Source organism: Rattus norvegicus, chromosome 16 (assembly GCF_036323735.1).
Source record: "Rattus norvegicus strain BN/NHsdMcwi chromosome 16, GRCr8, whole genome shotgun sequence".
Lineage (NCBI taxonomy): Eukaryota > Metazoa > Chordata > Mammalia > Rodentia > Muridae > Rattus > Rattus norvegicus.
The window spans coordinates 82,231,110-82,248,192 of record NC_086034.1 but is presented as its reverse complement, the minus strand read 5'-3'; the positions used below and the strand labels follow the sequence as shown (position 1 = coordinate 82,248,192).

Here is a 17,083-nt window from a genome sequence, read left to right as displayed (position 1 = left end):
AAAGTAATATTGTTGAAATTCTCTTAGCTGCTGTTTAGTACCTCCTTTTGGAATACACTGCTGGAGTGGAACTAGATACCTTAAGTAGTCATAGCCTCCTGACCATTTCAGTCCTCACGGCTTACTTTGAAACAGCCTTGAATTATGGGACAGAACTCAACTCAGATTTTACTTCTGAATCATATGAAAAGAACCCACGGGGTACCAGAAAGGTTGTGATTTTAAATGCCAACGCTCGATAACGATCGGATACAGTTCCAGCGAGTTTTGTTGTTGCCTTGGCACTGCTGGGAAGAAGGGACCTCAACGGAAGACCTGGCTTGTGGGCAAAATATTCCACAGAGAGGAACTCAGAAGAGGTTGCAACCAGGGCTGCTGGGCCCTGCCAGGTGAAGCGGGGTGAATCTCAGTACGGTAGAACCTGATAGGAACATCAGCAGAGAAGACCGTCTTGGTCAGGGTCACTACTGCTGTGATGAAACACCAAGACCAAAGAGCAAGTTGGGGAGGAAAGAGTTTCTTCATTTAAAAAAAAAAAAAAAACGGGGTTGGGGATTTAGCTCAGTGGTAGAGCGCTTGCCTAGCAAACGCAAGGCCCTGGTTCGGTCCCCAGCTCCGAAAAAAAGAAAAAAAGAAAAAACAAACAAACTTTTTTTAAAAAAGAAGATTACTACCCTGTCGCTGTCTTCAGACCCACCAGAAGAGGGCATCAGATTCTGTTACAGATAGTTTTGAGCCACCATGTGCTTGCTGAGAATTGAACTCGTGACCTTGGGAAGAACAGTCAGTGCTCTTAACCTCTGAGCCATCTCTCCAGCCCCTACAGCTGGGTCTTATGGAGGCATTATCTCATTGAGGTGTCCTTCTTTCAGGTGACTCTAGCTTGTGCCAAGTGGACATAAAATTAGACAGAACAAATCTATTCCTGAGTTCAGGAAGAAAGCAGGACGCACCAGGTTATCTCTTTTGCCTCCAAAGACATTAATCAGGGGAGTCTGGGGCGACGTTCACCTCCGCATAGGTCAGCACAGGGCTTGGTCCACACAGGACTCAAATGGAGGTCTAAATATTCCCCAGGAAGGGAACTGGCAACATATGGAATAAACAAAGAGAGCTCCAGGCTTGAAACAAGAAAGACCCAGGCCACAGCAATTCCTACGCAAGTCGCATCTCTTGAGTATGAAGCCGTCCGGCGGCCATGTTGGCCATGTCTCTTGCTAATGCGTTGGAAGCAATGAACCCATACCCAGGAGGCGATGTTTGCACCCAGAACATACTACTTTACTCAGGTACCTGCTCTCAACTCTGGAGGACGACTTCGGGATTCTCCCATCATACCCGTCTTTCTTGGCGTATATGACTGGCTCTTCCGCTGCCTTTAGTTGCTAATCAGCTGTTATGTTTAGAGTATGCTTTATCTTCCTGTTCTTAGCTATTAGATTGCCAAGTTGCATTTCCCCCTCTTCCTGGGAGTAAGCAGAACCAACTAAGTTATCGGGGACAATGACTAATCATCAAAGCCCTCCATGCTGCGTGCTTCTTTCTGACTCTCAGGTTCTGTCTTTTAATTTTAGGGGGGTGGTCAGACATGAATTGCTGTAGGAAAAACCAACTGTCTGGAAATGTATGACTGTGTACCACCTACTCACAGAGTGCTACCGTCTCGCCAGGTGCTTAGAAATGACTTCTCTAGAGAGAAAATTTCAGTATTTGTTTCCGAAGTTTAGCATTCGGTGCTATTTAGTCTGGAGCCCTTCACTGACTTGGACACATGGTTTGACGGTTCTTCTTGAAGGCAGCATTTTACGCTTCTACACGGCATGTAGCCTACGCCACGGTCCGTATGTTTTCTTCTGTGGTGTTAAATATTACATTGTCAAGCAAAACTCATGTCTTACGCACATGGGCACACTTTAAAAATTGGCAGTTAGAAGAATTTAGATTCGTTTTTAGAACTATGGTTTTGGACTGAGTCACGTGCACCATGAACTCTTGGCAAAGGATGATCAGTCGGAGCCTTGGTGATGCATCAAGCTGAACGCTCCAATGGTTTTCGCTGCACACCCACGGGCAACCTCTCACTGCATTGCTCTCTGCCTACGCCTAGACCATTCCTCTTCTTTACCTCCCAATTTCTTCTTATAGCATGGACTTAAAGTCCAAGTCCCCCAGAAAACTGCCTGAATTTCCCGCGTTGATCTGTCATTATTTGTATTCCCACAGCGGATGGCCTGTATTATTGATAAAGTCTGTCGTTTTTCTGACCGGTTAAGCTCTCTACCAGGAAGGATCTCGTCAAAGGTTGTTTTTGCGATCCCAACATTTGATTCAAACGATTTGAATCTTAGATGAGGCAGAGATAAAGAACACACGGCAGAATTCGTTGTATCCTGAAAGCCAACTGCAGCATCTACTCGTTTGTCCTTATAAACACGAGCCAACACCTTCTAGAGCCCAAAGTAGCACAGTCGGGTTCATTCGGATGGACTGGGCGTCAATCACTGGTGTCCGTCGGCCAAATAGCTCTCTCTTACCCAGGCTTCCTAACCATCGAAAAGGACTAGCGTGAACTGGAATCGGAACACTGGTTCTTCCTCTTGGTTCTGACCAGGAGTCCCTGAGCCATTAATTAGTTAATCTGTCACTTAGCTGGTAGCTTCCACAACCCAAGAGAACACAGTGACGTCCAGGATTCCTCGGCTGAGACGTCCAGTGAGCGAGGCATGGCAACTACAGACCCAAGGAGTCCATTTCTCTGGAAAGTTTTGGAAACAGAAATCTTGTAAAATTATTCTTCTATCACCTGAACTGCACGAACTTCTGAGTTGAGAGTCAACTTAAGCTTACTATTCTTAGGAGTTTCTAAGTCCCAGGAGCCATGGCTGAAGGAGTGCAAGAGTGCCCCCTGGTGGAAGAGGACTGAAAGGCCCTTTGCACAGTCATCTGAGCAGACTCAGGGCAGCTGATAATTTACAGACACAGGTTTTTAATGAAAGAAAGAAGTGGCTGGGCACGAGAAGACAATGGAGTTGATATTCCAAGCTCACAGGCCAGCATATTTCTCTCCTTTTTCACCACACTTCGGAATCTTGAGCAATCCTCACACCCTGCTTCTGCACCGCGTCTACGTTGCTAACGGCTGCCATATGCTTTCCTGGTATATTTCCTGGAAGCGTTTTCCTATGTCATGGACAACTTATAGGAACAGCGCACGGGGCTGGTAAGATGACTCAGTGGATACTGTGTTTGCCATCAAGCCTGACCGCCTGTGTTTGAACCCAGAACCCACAGGGGAGGAGAGAACCAACCATACACAGTTGTCAACTCTCAACATGCACCATGTTTGGGGTGGGGTGGGGGCTGGGGATGATGGGAGTCTTTTAGAACCTCAAAGCCCATCCCTGGTGACACACCTCCTCTACCAAGGCCACGCCTCCTAATCCTTCCCAAACAGTTCTACCAAGTGAGGGAGGAGTATTGAAAGGTCTGTCTTTATACGAATCTGCACGTTCTAGTTTTAGGCTTAGAAAAAAAAAATTCCCTAATAGATAATTTTCTGACATGAAAATGTAAAAGATATGCTATCCAAACAATTGGCTAAAACTTACGAGGTTAAAAATGGTTAGGCCAATTTTAAGAGTGTGGGGGCAGTGGTCTAGAAGACTCTGTGAAATATCTTCGGAGAGCTCAGCTGGTAGGCATCCTGGCCACTTGGTCCAGTGACTTCAGTTTGAAATCCATGTGGTAGAAGGAGGAACCAACTCACTCCCTCTCTCTCTCTCTCTCCCTCTCTCTCTCTCTCTCTCTCTCTCTCTCTCTCTCTCTCTCTCACACACACACACACACACACACGCACTACCTAGTGTAAAAATAAGACTCTGTTAATATGCCTTGAAACCTGTGTCCTAACTGATTTTATGTCAACTTGACATAAGTAAGAACCGTCTGAAAGGAGGGAGCCTCAACTGAGAAAATGCCTCCATAAGACCCAGCGGTAAGGCATTTTCCTAATTACTGACCGACGTGGGAGGGCTCCGCCCACTGTGAGTGGTCCCATTCCTGGGCTGGTGGTGCTTGGTTTTATAATATCAGGCTGAGTAAGCCATGAGGAGCAAGTCAGTAAGCAGCACCCCTCCATGGCCTCTGCATCAGCTCCTGCCTCCAGGTTCCTGCCCTGTGTGAGTTCCTGTCCTGACTTCCTTGGGTGATGAACAGCAAGGTTGAAGTGTGAGCTGAATAAACCCTTTCCTCCCCAAGTTGCTTTGGTCATAGTGTCTCATCACAGCAACAGTAAGCCTAAAACAGGCTGGAACTTGTAATTCCCAAGAGCCTTTGCCTTGAGGAGCTGTCCAGACAGTACAATGTGATGTGATGTATGTGGGTATGCAATCGTGTTCATGCACAAGGCGCTAGTGTAGCACTACACAAACTTCTGGACGTTCCAAGGGAAAGGGAAGCTAGTTCTAAAAGAAGTATCTCTTCAAATCAATCTTATTATTCTTGGAAAACGATAGCTACATACATAGGAAGGTTAAAAAAAATCTCTATAACATATTAAAAGCATGGTTTATATGAAACCTATGTGTACACATTAATATGTACAGAGAGAGATTTAATATTTACTATGACATCTGCCTGCTGTCCTGAAGATGACCTTTAACTTCCTGTACATTTATGTTTGACTTTCCTTTGATTAGCATTGTTCAGAATCATTAAAATTTTTTTTAATTTAGGAAAGGATACTAAATATTAGGACACATAGAAATGGCACTCCTTCCAAAGACTCCCCCCCGACCCCCCGGCCTGTTCGTTAGTCACAACCGAGCTGTCTGCCTCAGTATTTTGTAATCATGGCTTTCCGCACAGATGCTGGTGATGTTCTAGGACCTGGGCTGGCTCTGCCACCAGGCAGGGCTTGTGTCCTTCTCATCCGACCAGATAGAAAGCCACGGCCATGATGGCCAGGAAGCCGACTCTGGTATCACGTGAGCTTGCCATCCTCCCAGATGACTGTCAGCTTACTCTGTTCCGAGTGACACATCCTTGGTAACGAGATGAGAACATTTGAAAGCAGAAAGGGGAAATTGCTAATCAGAGTCTTCACTTAACTGGGGAAATGGAGATTACAGTGAGGAAAGCGGCGGACTGACAAGTGTGCCAGCAACCAGCCGAATACACTCCTGACATTGCCCAGTGGTATTTTCAATGGCGTGCGCCTAAGACGTCAGGCTCCTTGGACACCTGGGGGTTCACTGTGGAGCTGGAACTGAAATTAGGGAGCATGGTTACAAGCTGTTTCTAAGGCAACGAGGCAAGGCATCAAGGCTGGTTGCTATCGATTGCAGAGCCCCATCCGGGGTTCAGATACTTAAGCGAGTAGCAAATATAGGGCACGGGAAGCAAACCGAGCCATCAGTGTTCAATAGTGGAAGGCGAAGCAAACCGAGCCATCAGTGTTCAATAGTGGAAGGCGACTTCCTCAAAGCACTGTGACCCAAGGCTAACTGACAGAAGCAGTAACAGGGTTCTGCACGGTTTTAAATCACTGCCAGAGAGCACAAGAAATCTCCAAAAGAGACATGAAGTATTTCAATTTTGAAACAAAATACATTTTCCCAGACTGGCGTATAATGCTTGTAATTGTCTCTGTTATCAAGAAAACTGTGATTTGGCTCCCAGTGACAGTTTAAATACAAAACAGCATTCTAGCTGTCAGGCACCTGAGGATTTGCTTTGGACTTGAACATGCTCGCCGGATCCTCCGATCGCCCAGTGTGTTCCCGTGCTCTAGTACATGCCAATGTTGGCTGGCGAGCAGATACTGAGATGGAAGTCACTGTGTCAGGATGACTGCTACACTGAGTGTCAACAGCTCAAGGCTGGTGTGTGTGTGTGTGTGTGTGTGTGTGTGTGTGTGTGCGCGCGCGCATATGTACAGAGACATGTGACTGACACTCCCAAAAAGGAGAGAAAGGAGCAGGTTTCCAAACACTTATGATCTTGGAGGAAGAAGCCCAAGTATGGTGTCGGGTCAGGAGGCGGACTCGCCACAATTAGATACAATGTCCCCAGGTCAGGAGACCAGTCCTCTAAAACTAGATACAATGTCCCCAGATGAAATAGGAAGGTCTTAACCACCAGAGTCTGTCACGTAATTCATGGAATGTTAGATGCTCTGGCTCCAGATAATTTATAAGGCTTCCAACAGGCCCTACCCTAACCGCTCAAAGTCTTAGGTCTTCTGGCTGTTACTGCGTCAGACCCTAAGACAGTTTATCCAGAGACTTAGAAAGACACCATCATGAAGACTTTCTTCGGAAGGGCAGAGGTGGATCTGGTCAGTTCCTTCCCCTGGGGATCTTAGCCTCAAGAACAGTCTCTAGCCTGTCCACCCATGCAGTCTGCTGATGCTGCTGAGTGATGCTGGTACCGCCCAGCCCCTCCCTGTCACCTCAAGCTGGTGAAGCATTGTTAGGCCTGACGGCTCACAGTTCAGAAGAGCCTTCGAAGCACCCCATCCCTTCTCCTAGAGTGACCATGTCCATCCTGCACATCTGGGTCTGCCATCACTGGATTCTCTGGAAAGCATGTGGTAAAACAGGTCCAGGACAAAACCAAGGCAAAATCTTCAAAGCCCTTAAAAGTTTGGTTCAAAATGACCCACTCCCTGCTTATCTGTCCTCATCAGGTATCTTCTTGGTGCTGCTGTGTTATGGGGTCTCAGTGACCCTGCTTCTATCTGCTGGTGTTTCGGGAGCAGCTGTGCGCCCACGCCCTGTGCGCCCACTCCCTGTGCTCGGCCTCTTTCCACTCAGTGGGTGGGCGGCAGCCTCCTCTGCACGCTGGCCCTCAGTGCTTTTCTAGACAACTCACCTATGGTGCTGGCTGGCATAGGAAGAGTCCCAGTCAGGACTAGTGTCAGTATGGCAAGGGCCCTGTCTACCAGCTTCATGACACTAGGGCCTGAGCACAGTCCCCAACACAGACTTCAAGAGGCACTGAATAGTTGTTTACTCTGGCCCAATACAAGAAATCAGTAGGGGACGACTGCAGGGGGGAAGGGAACCCGCAACTCAGGGGCAGAGGGGTGGGGGTGGGGCAAGGGACCGCAGTGGGGGAGAAGGACAAATAAGAGCGGAGTGTGTACGAAGTTGCCGTAACGAAGCCCATTACTTTAAACGCTAACTTCAAACTGATGTTAAAACTGTAATGTGAGGGGGCTGGGGGGAAGGAGTGTCATGGAGAGACTAGCTGTAGAACCCTGAATACCCTGAACTTCCATAAAGGGTATGATGGGGCTCAGAACACTCAGTGCTTTCAACAGTCTGAGAAGGATAGAGGGATGGAGTGCTAGCTGTCCGAAACCGAAGGTCTGGGAAAACAACCGCCCTGGGTGAGCACAATGAAAGGCTGCAAACTGGAGCGTCTCAGAGGCTGCAGCACATCACCTACCCGAGTTCACCAGTGTACAGGTCATAAGGGCAAAGTTCATAGGGCACTCACATCTCTTTGCTTCCTGACTGCGGGTGCCATGTGACCCGTGGCCGCCAATCCCTGCTGCTATACTTCACTGCTGGGATGGCCTCTATTCCCTCAAAATGTGAGCCAAACAGTCTTATCTGGACGTTACTTTTGTCAGGTGTTTTATGACAGCGATGAGAAGAAAAGCCAAATACCGTGTCCTGCTACATCAAACATTCAGCTTTAATTTCCTTGGTAAAAATAAATAAGCACACACACCTCATTAGTATGCAAATTGCCTTAATCTTTGATGGTGAAATGCTAAAGAATTGCTTAAGGTAAATTACTTTATCATTCATGATAAAAAATGATTTTTTTAGCACTGAATGCTTTTCTCCTGATAGATATAAACATCAGTGACCATACGATGCCTACAGAATAAGATTTTAATAGTTTTTCATACGCCAAAATAGAAAAATGAACACTGAACACTCATGCCATGGACTTGTATGCACACACGTGTATTTGCCTGTGTATGTGTGCATACAGACATATGTGCATGTGTGTGCATGCATGCAGCTGTATGTGTATATGTGTGTGCTTGTGTGTATAGGCCAGAGAACACCTTGGATATAGTTCCTTGGGAGCTGCTCACCTTGTTTGATGCGAGCATCTCTCATTGGCCAGGGCTTACTGATTCCACTAAGCTGGCTAGACACCCAGCTGCTGGGGTTCTCCTGTCCTCGTCTGCCTAGGGCTGGGACTACAAACTTATATCCCTGCCTAACTTGTCAGGGTAGATTCTGGGAGGGAACTCAGGTCTTTGTGCTTGTACAACAAGCACTTTACTGTGTCATCTCTCTAAGGCTTCTCTGTGTCTTCAACCTAGAATGACATGTGCAAACGAGAATGAGATTCTAAGACATCGATTTTATGTCGCAGTAATACACACTTTCTCCACATGTTCTACGGTCAGACCCGATCACTTCTAGAACCTAACACGCTGAATGATTAGATTCCTGATTCCCTGGAACTGGACTTTCCAGACCAGCAAGCTGCTCTTCTCAAGTACACTGCTGGCTGGTGCATCACTCAGGAACCTGGGAGAGGATACGCTGAGGACTTGGGATATTTTTTTCTAAAACTTTACTGGTTATTTCTGTGTCGTTCTACCCGCTCAGGGACCAGCTTTCTGACCACAGGGAGGGCGTGTCAGTCTTTAGTCAGTAGCTCCTCTCTCTTCTGGTATTTCCACTAGATGACATCTGAAACCCCAGAATCCTGTAACTGCCTCTCCCGTGTGACCGTGACCAATGTGTTCTGAGGATAAACATTATTTATGACCCCAGGCGTCGCAAAGGAATTTTACTCCTGTAACAGACCATATAACTTCTTGTAGGGCAGCACCCTACGGATGCGCCAATGGTGAACAAGTAATTAGTACACTAAAGAATTGCTAGGGAAAGTTTGCCAAAAGGAAAGGCCCTCTTGGTTGACTTTATAGATGGCTGTTCTGTTCACCACTGCCCAGCGGCTGACTAGCTTTGGGAGTTAACATGCACCATGAATGCACAGGAATAGGAATGGAGCCCGGGGGAGGGGAGGAGTCTCTCTTTACCTAGGACCATATTTTACTTAACCCACATAGATGGGGAGGGCATGGACTGACCCCATTTTACCTTTAAAAATGTCAGCTTAACAAATGTGCCTTCCCTCACATGTTTCTATTATTTCTGTTTGTTGCTAAGTAGTTACAAGTCTGTATTTGTTACATTCAGAGATTACCCCAAATAATGAAACAAACGAGACCGTGGAGTGAGGCTGAGGACTATGTGTGGGTCTTGGTTCCACATCCTGTCTTCTGAGCATATCTCTGTCTTCACTGTGAACGAACGGATCCAGTTAATCAGTACTGAATTCCCACTACTCATCGGGGGGGAGGGGGTCGGCCATGCATTAGGGACAGGGATAAAACACATATTGGAGCACAGGGCTGACAGATCCGAAGATGCTGTGATGTAGTAGGTGCCTCTTGCCGTGGCCCAGCTGAAGAATTCAGGGGTACGTGAGACACATAAGGATTCCAGACATAGACATAAACACCAGACTTTCTGCTGTTGGTGGGCTGGGTGCTGCTGAGTGGTTGGTCTAAGCTTCCACTTCCACTTATGGGGCTGGGTAGAACCCTGAGTGCAGACATGTGGGGAGCAGTTGGTGAGGGACTGGTACACTGCGGCAGTCAACGCTGGTCTACAAGTTACTATCAGTCAGTCAGTCAGTCAGTCAGTCTGCAACGCTGGTCCCATCTCCAGCAGTCTACAAGTTACTGTCAGTCAGTCAGTCAGTCAGTCTGTCCATCCATCCATTCGTCCGTCCTACTAAATCAAAACCAAAGACAACAACTGAGACAGTTTCTGAGAACAGCAAGGGCAAGCAAACCCGGTTCCATTCTCAACCCCCATGCTTTCTTTGCATAAAGTGACAACTGAGGGGGGGTCTAGGAACTCCCCCTCACTCCTCTCAGAAATCTCTATGCCTTACACCGGAAAGAGCTGAGGGTTCTGGGCTCTGCATCTGCCAGCTGGAGATTCTTCTAGACTTGGAGAAGAGCTGCAGTCTTAGGAAAGGGCAGCAAGTCTGGTGGTTAATATAAGAAATCCATGCCTGGAATTCTTACACGTCTCATGTCCCTGTGCCCATGAAGTCTTTGGTTAGGCCACAGTAAACAACACTTACTACACCAACTCAACTTCAGGTCTGTCAAGCCTGTGCTCCACTAGCCTGGGGCTAGACCCTTCATCCTTTGTCCCCCAGTGCATGGCCCACTACCTGAAGAATAGTGAGGATTCTGTACTTATTAACTGAATCCATTTTTGGGGTGCAGGATTTGCTCAATCTCACCCCAGCCTGGTGCAATGCAGGCCAGGACTCCCGCTATTCTTGTTTCATGGCGAACAGACACAGTCAACATGAGCAAACAGTGGGGGTGCTTACATTTTCCCCAACCCTATCATTTCGAATGTCATTAAATGCTTATTTTATGGAATTTATAATGAAAAGCATACTTCAATAAGTTGATAGAAAAAAATCAAAACATTTGGGTATAAGTTATAAGTATTCAAAGTTGAGATAGCAACTTCCCAGCTGAATTATATCTACAAGCTGTTCAAAGACATCCTGAGAAACTGGAGAGATGTTTTTAGCTTATGTTGACTCATGAATAGGCTAACAGGCCTCCAGCAGGGTCCTGTGTGGGAGGCAAAAGGCGGCAGGCCAGTCTCTGGCAGATCCTCCACAGGCAGTCCCAGGTGTCAAGATAAGGGTGCACTTAGGAAAGTGGAGGTCCCATCAGGGAGCTGGCAGAGGGCTGGGCATGGGAGGTAGTGCATCCTCCCTAGCGCTGGGGAGTCTGAGGAGAGCAAACTGTGAGTCTGACACCAGCTTGGGTGAAAAGCAAGATTCTCTCAAAGACAAAAAAAAGTTTGGGGCTCAGAGGGCACCGGCTTGCCCTAAAGCCCTGGTTCCTGGCTGAGGGCAGGCATGGTTATCAGCCACACTTCTGATGTACAACCAAGATGACATAGTCACCTCCCAGGGGCCAGGAAGCAGAGAAGAAAAGGAACAGGAGAAACAATAGTAGAAACAATAGTAGAAACAATCTAGGAGAAAAAATTGTGACTAACAACTAAGAATGTAACTTCTGGTAACTATTCAAAGCCACAGTAACCATACCATGGAGTCTGTTCAACGGCCATTGCAATTTCAACAGAACAAATTCTAATGCCTGGACTTCAGAACTCAATTCAGCTCTGTTTTCACTCGGCCACAATAGTCCCCAGCAGCCTTCCTGGAGGAGGTGGCAAGAGCTGTGGGCCAGCCACAGGAAGAGGATAACTATTTGAGAGTCCAGGGACACTTAACCACACAAAGAAACCTTAGGAAAAAGAGATATTTGCCAACTTGGTCAATGTGTTCCTAATTCCTGAAAGAGTTTTACCCTAGCATAGTTAGGAAGCGTGGACTTCGCGTTTACAGCAAAGTGAGGCTCTCTTAACCAACACAGTTCTTTGTGGTAGGTTGCCTGCAGGAACATCAGCAATGGAGCCCACTGGATACAGCAGGGTGAGAAGAAAAATATTCACATGCAAAAGACTACATATAGTGCTACATGCATAAACACTAGTATGTAACAGTGACTATGTATAGTGGTACATGCGTGAACACTGTTATATAACGGTGACTACATGTAGTGGTACATGTGCAAATACTGTTATGTAATGGTTGTTATATATAGCAGTACATGCATGAACACTGTTATGTAACGGCGACTACAATATAGCAGTACACGTGTGAACACTGTTAGAAACACATGTGAACAACCTTATGTTATATAACAGCAGCATGTGAGAACCAAATGCCTGTAAAACCTCACTGAGTGAGTGACAACTGACCTCAGCATTACAAAACAACGGCAAACTTTATAAAGATGCGACGCGCGAGACATGTACACGGGGAGCGGGTGGGAACTGATTCTGTGATATGTGAATGAGGACTAATGCGTGTGATGGCATGTGAGAGCCAAGCACACAGCAGCGGGAGAAGGAGAGCCAAGCTGATGCTGTGGCATATGAATGAGGACAGGACAGCCTAGTGCAAGAACAGAACCTGAGTCAACTGCCCCGAATGAAACGCCTCTGTTGGAGTCACGCAAGCAAATGAACTGTATACAGAGGTGCACAAATGAGAACCAACTGGACATAAGAGCACATCAGCACATGGATGAACCCAGGAACCCTTTCTGATGAAACACATTAAGTTCACAAAACTGTTGCTATGAACTCATAATGAGCTTATAGAGTGAAACACTGCTCTGAACTTACTATCGACATCCTCCTGTAGCTCCCCTTTTGTGTAACATTTTATCTATGAGGTGATTTTATAAAGAATTGTCTAAGAAGGTATAAAAGCTGAGAGAAGAAATAAAGTATAGCTTTTGGTACTCTGGTATATATATATATATATATATATATATATATATATACACACACATATATGTATATTCTGTCTGTCTATATGTATATATGTCTGTCTGTGTATGTCTATACATACATTTATAGGTATATGTATATAAGTATGTGTATGCATGTATGAAATTGATGGAATAGGTGGTTTGGCCCAGTGTGTGTGTGTGTGTGTGTGTGTGTGTGTGTGTGTGTGTGTGTATGTGCACGTGCGTGCGTGCGTGCGAGAGAGAGAGAGAGAGAGAGAGAGAGAGAGAGAGAGAGAGAAAGAGAGAGAGAAAGAGAGAGAGAGAGAGCAAGCCTAACTTTCTTTTTCTTTCTCCGTGAAATTGCCAAGTCAGCAGCATTTGGCCCTCAGAACAGGGAGTTACTATACTTCTTCCTATGCTATGTCCCACCTCAGGACCTGACTGTCAGGGGTGGTTTCTGGCACACAATGACATATATTCACCAAAATAATCAGTCTTCATGAGCACACATTTAAATTTCCTAAATAAATTACTTATCTGATAATATTTCAAAGACTTTCGACAGAACTTGAAACAATGACTATATGATTCCTAAGTTACTCCAGCTCCTAAGTGGTTCTGATTTTTTAATTAGGAAACCAGAAAGATGAATGTGTTAGAAAAAACACAATTTCTTGACAGTCAAATTAACTAAGATTTAGAATGTAGACTTTCTTAATTTATACTTGATAGGAATCATCCTAGGATGAGGGAATCTTTATTTAAAGATTATAAGTTTCTCTTTAAAAAGTTTTCAAATTGAATATGCAAAGGGAAAAGCAACCGTTTCAATTTTAAGATAAACACATAACATTTGGAACCACTAACACTTCTACCCAATGTGAACTGCATTAGATAGCAAGCTCTCTTTCAAGAAGACATTCAACAATAAACACAATTATAATAGGCTAATCTTTTCTCAAGAGAGATAAAATATATTAATTCCTTGATTTTATAGTTTTTAGAAAATTTGAGAAGCTTAGAAAAATCACGGCACAAGTTCTATTAAAGCAAGACCATCACAGCACTGGGGAGCACTCTAGTGCAGACCAGCACAGCACTGTGGAGCACTCTAGTGCAGACCAGCACAGCACTGTGGAGCACTCTAGTGCAGACCAGCACAGCACTGGGGAGCACTCTAGTCCAGACTGCACAGCACTGGGGAGCACTCTAGTCCAGACCGCACATGCAACAAATGAGTGCATAACCTTACCCAAGCCATTAAGCTCTCCTCTATTATTCCGAGTTTGTAATCATCATTAATGGCTGGGAAATACCTAACAGCCCCGTATATGACTGGGTATACAATACCATGCTTACCCGTACCCATCAAATTATCAGTTTAGAGGTTAATTTACAAGACTGAAAACTGCTGCAATAGAGAAAGTCGTGCTGGAGACAGGCTCCATTCCCCCTGCCCAGACTTTTTACCTTCTGTGTCACCACCGCTGGAGGCGTTTTCGGAATCTGCACAGCTGGTCGGTTCTGGCAAACAAGGGATATACCCTGGAGGAGGCAGACTCACGGTGTAGAGGCGACGCTCAGGTTGGATCTTAATGTCACCAGCTGTAAGGAGAGGGGACACAGCAGGCACTAGTAAATATTACATGATACGAGCAGACAGTTACTGGTCCTGATTATATTAGTGTCGTGTCTCCGATAAAATTCAGGGAAGACAAGAAATCAAGTAACTGAATAAAACCAGATCAGTGTCATGAACACTGAAATCAAAATGCCAAGTATCTTGTCAGGAAAGCAAGTTGGCTGCTTGACCAGTCGTGACCAGTGAGCCATCTACAATTACTTAACGTTCACATTGAGTTAGTCAAAAGGGAAACTTGGGAGCTTTTGTAAGGTGATAAAAAATACAACGAATTCATGACTATGAAACAGAAAATATAAACAGTGCATACAGCATACACTTTGTTATCATAACATCAATCTTCCAACAATTTTTTTGTACCTAGCTCCTCCTTAACTCTGTCTCCACGTCTGTAACATGTACAGAGAAGGTGGACACATTTTCCTCACACTTAGAACAGATGCCCATAAATCTATAGACACGGCCATTCATAGACACAGACCCGGACATGCTTTCAGATCAACTAACTGTGCACACACGCACTCTAAGTCACAAGAACATGCGCATATTATACATATGCATATAATATCCTTCTAACGTCATGCAAAACACAATTCACATGTGTTACATGAGCACTTAAAATTAAGTGTGATATGAAATAGTGAGACACAGTGTATAGGACTTTAGCCAGCATACTCATTTAATAGTACGAAATATTCTATCCACGGACAACTGTTATTTATCTTTTATCCTAAATCCTGCCTGTGGGCGGTGGCTCTGAATGGTCACTGCTATGATTGGTGGCTGTGACTTTTGCTTGGGCACCTGACGGGTGTCTTAAACAAGAAGTCTTTCTTTTGGTTCACAGTTAAGAGGTGCAGCCCATAATGGCTGGAAAGGCACAAGAGTTGCTCATGGCCGTGGAAGCAGGGAAGTAAGGCTGTGTGTAAACATTTCCACAGAGCAAGAACCACGAATAGGACAGAAAGAGAAGCCAGGCTACAGACGTCAAGACCTGTGGTCCAGAGATCTACGTTCTCCATGTAGCCCAGCACCTTAAGGCCACCACAGGGCCCCGGACATCAGACCATGATCAAGCGTGCAGACACGTGACCTGTATTTTACATCGGAACCATAACTCCACCCTCACCGTGGATCCTTTTGCATGCTTGGCCATTCAGTTTCTTCTGACACCTTCTTGGGAATGGAACCGCTGGTTTGAAAAGTCCGAACCGCTTCTTGTGATTTTTATATGTACACGCCAGAGGAAGGATCTTTTCTCCCACATTCCTCCACATCTCCTACGGATCCTCTTCGCTTTTAACTTTCATTTACACCATGTTGAAGTGACTCTCACGCACTCGGCTATCTCCACTAGTCTTGCGCAGGGCAACTAGATTTTTATTTTAAGCCGACAACTAACATTTTATTTTAAACCAGCAATGACCGGGACTCAAGAAAATCACAGCGAAGACAGATATGCTTTTAAGAAGGTTAAACACAGAAAAAAAAAAAAAAAAAAAACAACCCATGAAACCTTTGCTAGTTCCCTGCCGTTGATATATCTCCGTCTCTGGAGGCTAAGTATTCAGGATGTTGCCAGAATTTTGCTTCTTCTGTTAATTTGATTCGCACAGTTGATTAATGAGTACACCATTCCCTGCTAGAATCCAGGGCAGATGGAGATAGGCTTCTATGAACACTCTTCCTGCCGCGCAACGTCAACATTTGATCTTTTTTTTTTCACGGAGTATTTTTGGAGGCTTTTAACCGTTAAATCTTTCTTAATGGGAAAGTTAAATAGAACTTAGAAATGCCATTGTTCACTTAATTATTGGGATATGGGTGCAGGAAGTAACATGGGAGTGAAGCATGAGAGCACGGAAGTGGAGCGAGCCACGGAGATGGTCCTCTGGTTGGGGACCGCATGCTGACTCTACAGATGGGCTTCTAAGCTGCCCGTGACGTCACAGCTGGGGACGTTCAGGAAAGATGTGGGACTATGACTTTGGGCCCCGGTTTGCTCATCTGCGAGTGAAGGTAACCAGATCATCTATCTTAATGTTTGGTTCTAATTTTCCATAGTCTTTTGAATACGGTCTGCTGTGATGTTTACGCTTCTGAAAGTGGGTGTCCGACCTTTAGCGCAGGCATAGGGCGAGGGTGAGTTGGGTGAGACTTGGCGTGGCTAGCAGCCATTTGTTTCTACAGTCCGTTACGTCAAGGTAGTACAAAGTGTATTGTGTCTGTCAGCACAGCCCCTGGGACCACTGATTTCCCCAGGAGAGGAGTGAAGGCACAAGAAGGCAGGTGGGAGTCCATCTTTACTAGTGAAAGCCATCAGCTCTGAATGTCTGGTAACACACAAAGGATGAGCGGTGGGGTTGGAGAGGAGTGTGCTTGGGCCGCTCTATCTGTCTGTGGGACATGGCCAGGAAGTTTGGCTCAACTCTTCATCCTCTCTTGGAGCCACACCCATTGCTCCTGAGCTCACACTGCCCCACCTGGACACAGAATCAAGTGCAGCCCTGGATCCACGGTCCTTGGTGCTGCCTGAACACACTGTAGCTAGCGCTTCCCTCTCCGCAGTGGCCTTTCCTTTTGCTTCAAAATGAAGACAAAGCAATAAGTTCGATGGGCACTTACCAACCACGTGAACTAAGACTGAAACTCTGAAAGATACTCCACCCTCCAATCTGCCCCTGGCTATGACCGCCTCCACCAAAGTTAGCGCTCTGGCGGCCCCTCCCCTTTTCAATGCGAGGTTTGCTTTTGCAGCCATAGTGGCTCACATTCCTTGTGAACCAAAGAAACAATTATCTCCTTATTATCTTCAACACTCAATTCCATCACTATCATCTCGTTAACCAATTTCTATATCCACTGCTCTTTCCAATCATGTTGGCCTTCTGGCCAAGGCTGAACCATGTTTTTGCTGAGACATACAGGATGGTCTTCTGATAGGTATGTGATTGGAAAGATGCCCAAGTGATGCGGGTGTCAAAGAATCT

General features: G+C 45.7%; 1 protein-coding gene across 6 annotated transcripts in view; it reads right to left on the bottom strand.

Annotated features, from left to right (window-relative positions):
* Positions 1-17,083, bottom strand: part of Erich1 (glutamate-rich 1) — a 67,826-nt gene that overhangs the window by 23,169 nt on the left and 27,574 nt on the right. For all 6 annotated transcript variants that reach the window (XM_006253395.4, XM_039094598.2, XM_039094597.2 and 3 more), the window contains exon 3: positions 13,922-14,056. In XM_006253395.4, coding sequence (XP_006253457.2) covers positions 13,922-14,056 — 135 coding nt within the window. The remainder of the gene's footprint in view (positions 1-13,921; positions 14,057-17,083) is intronic.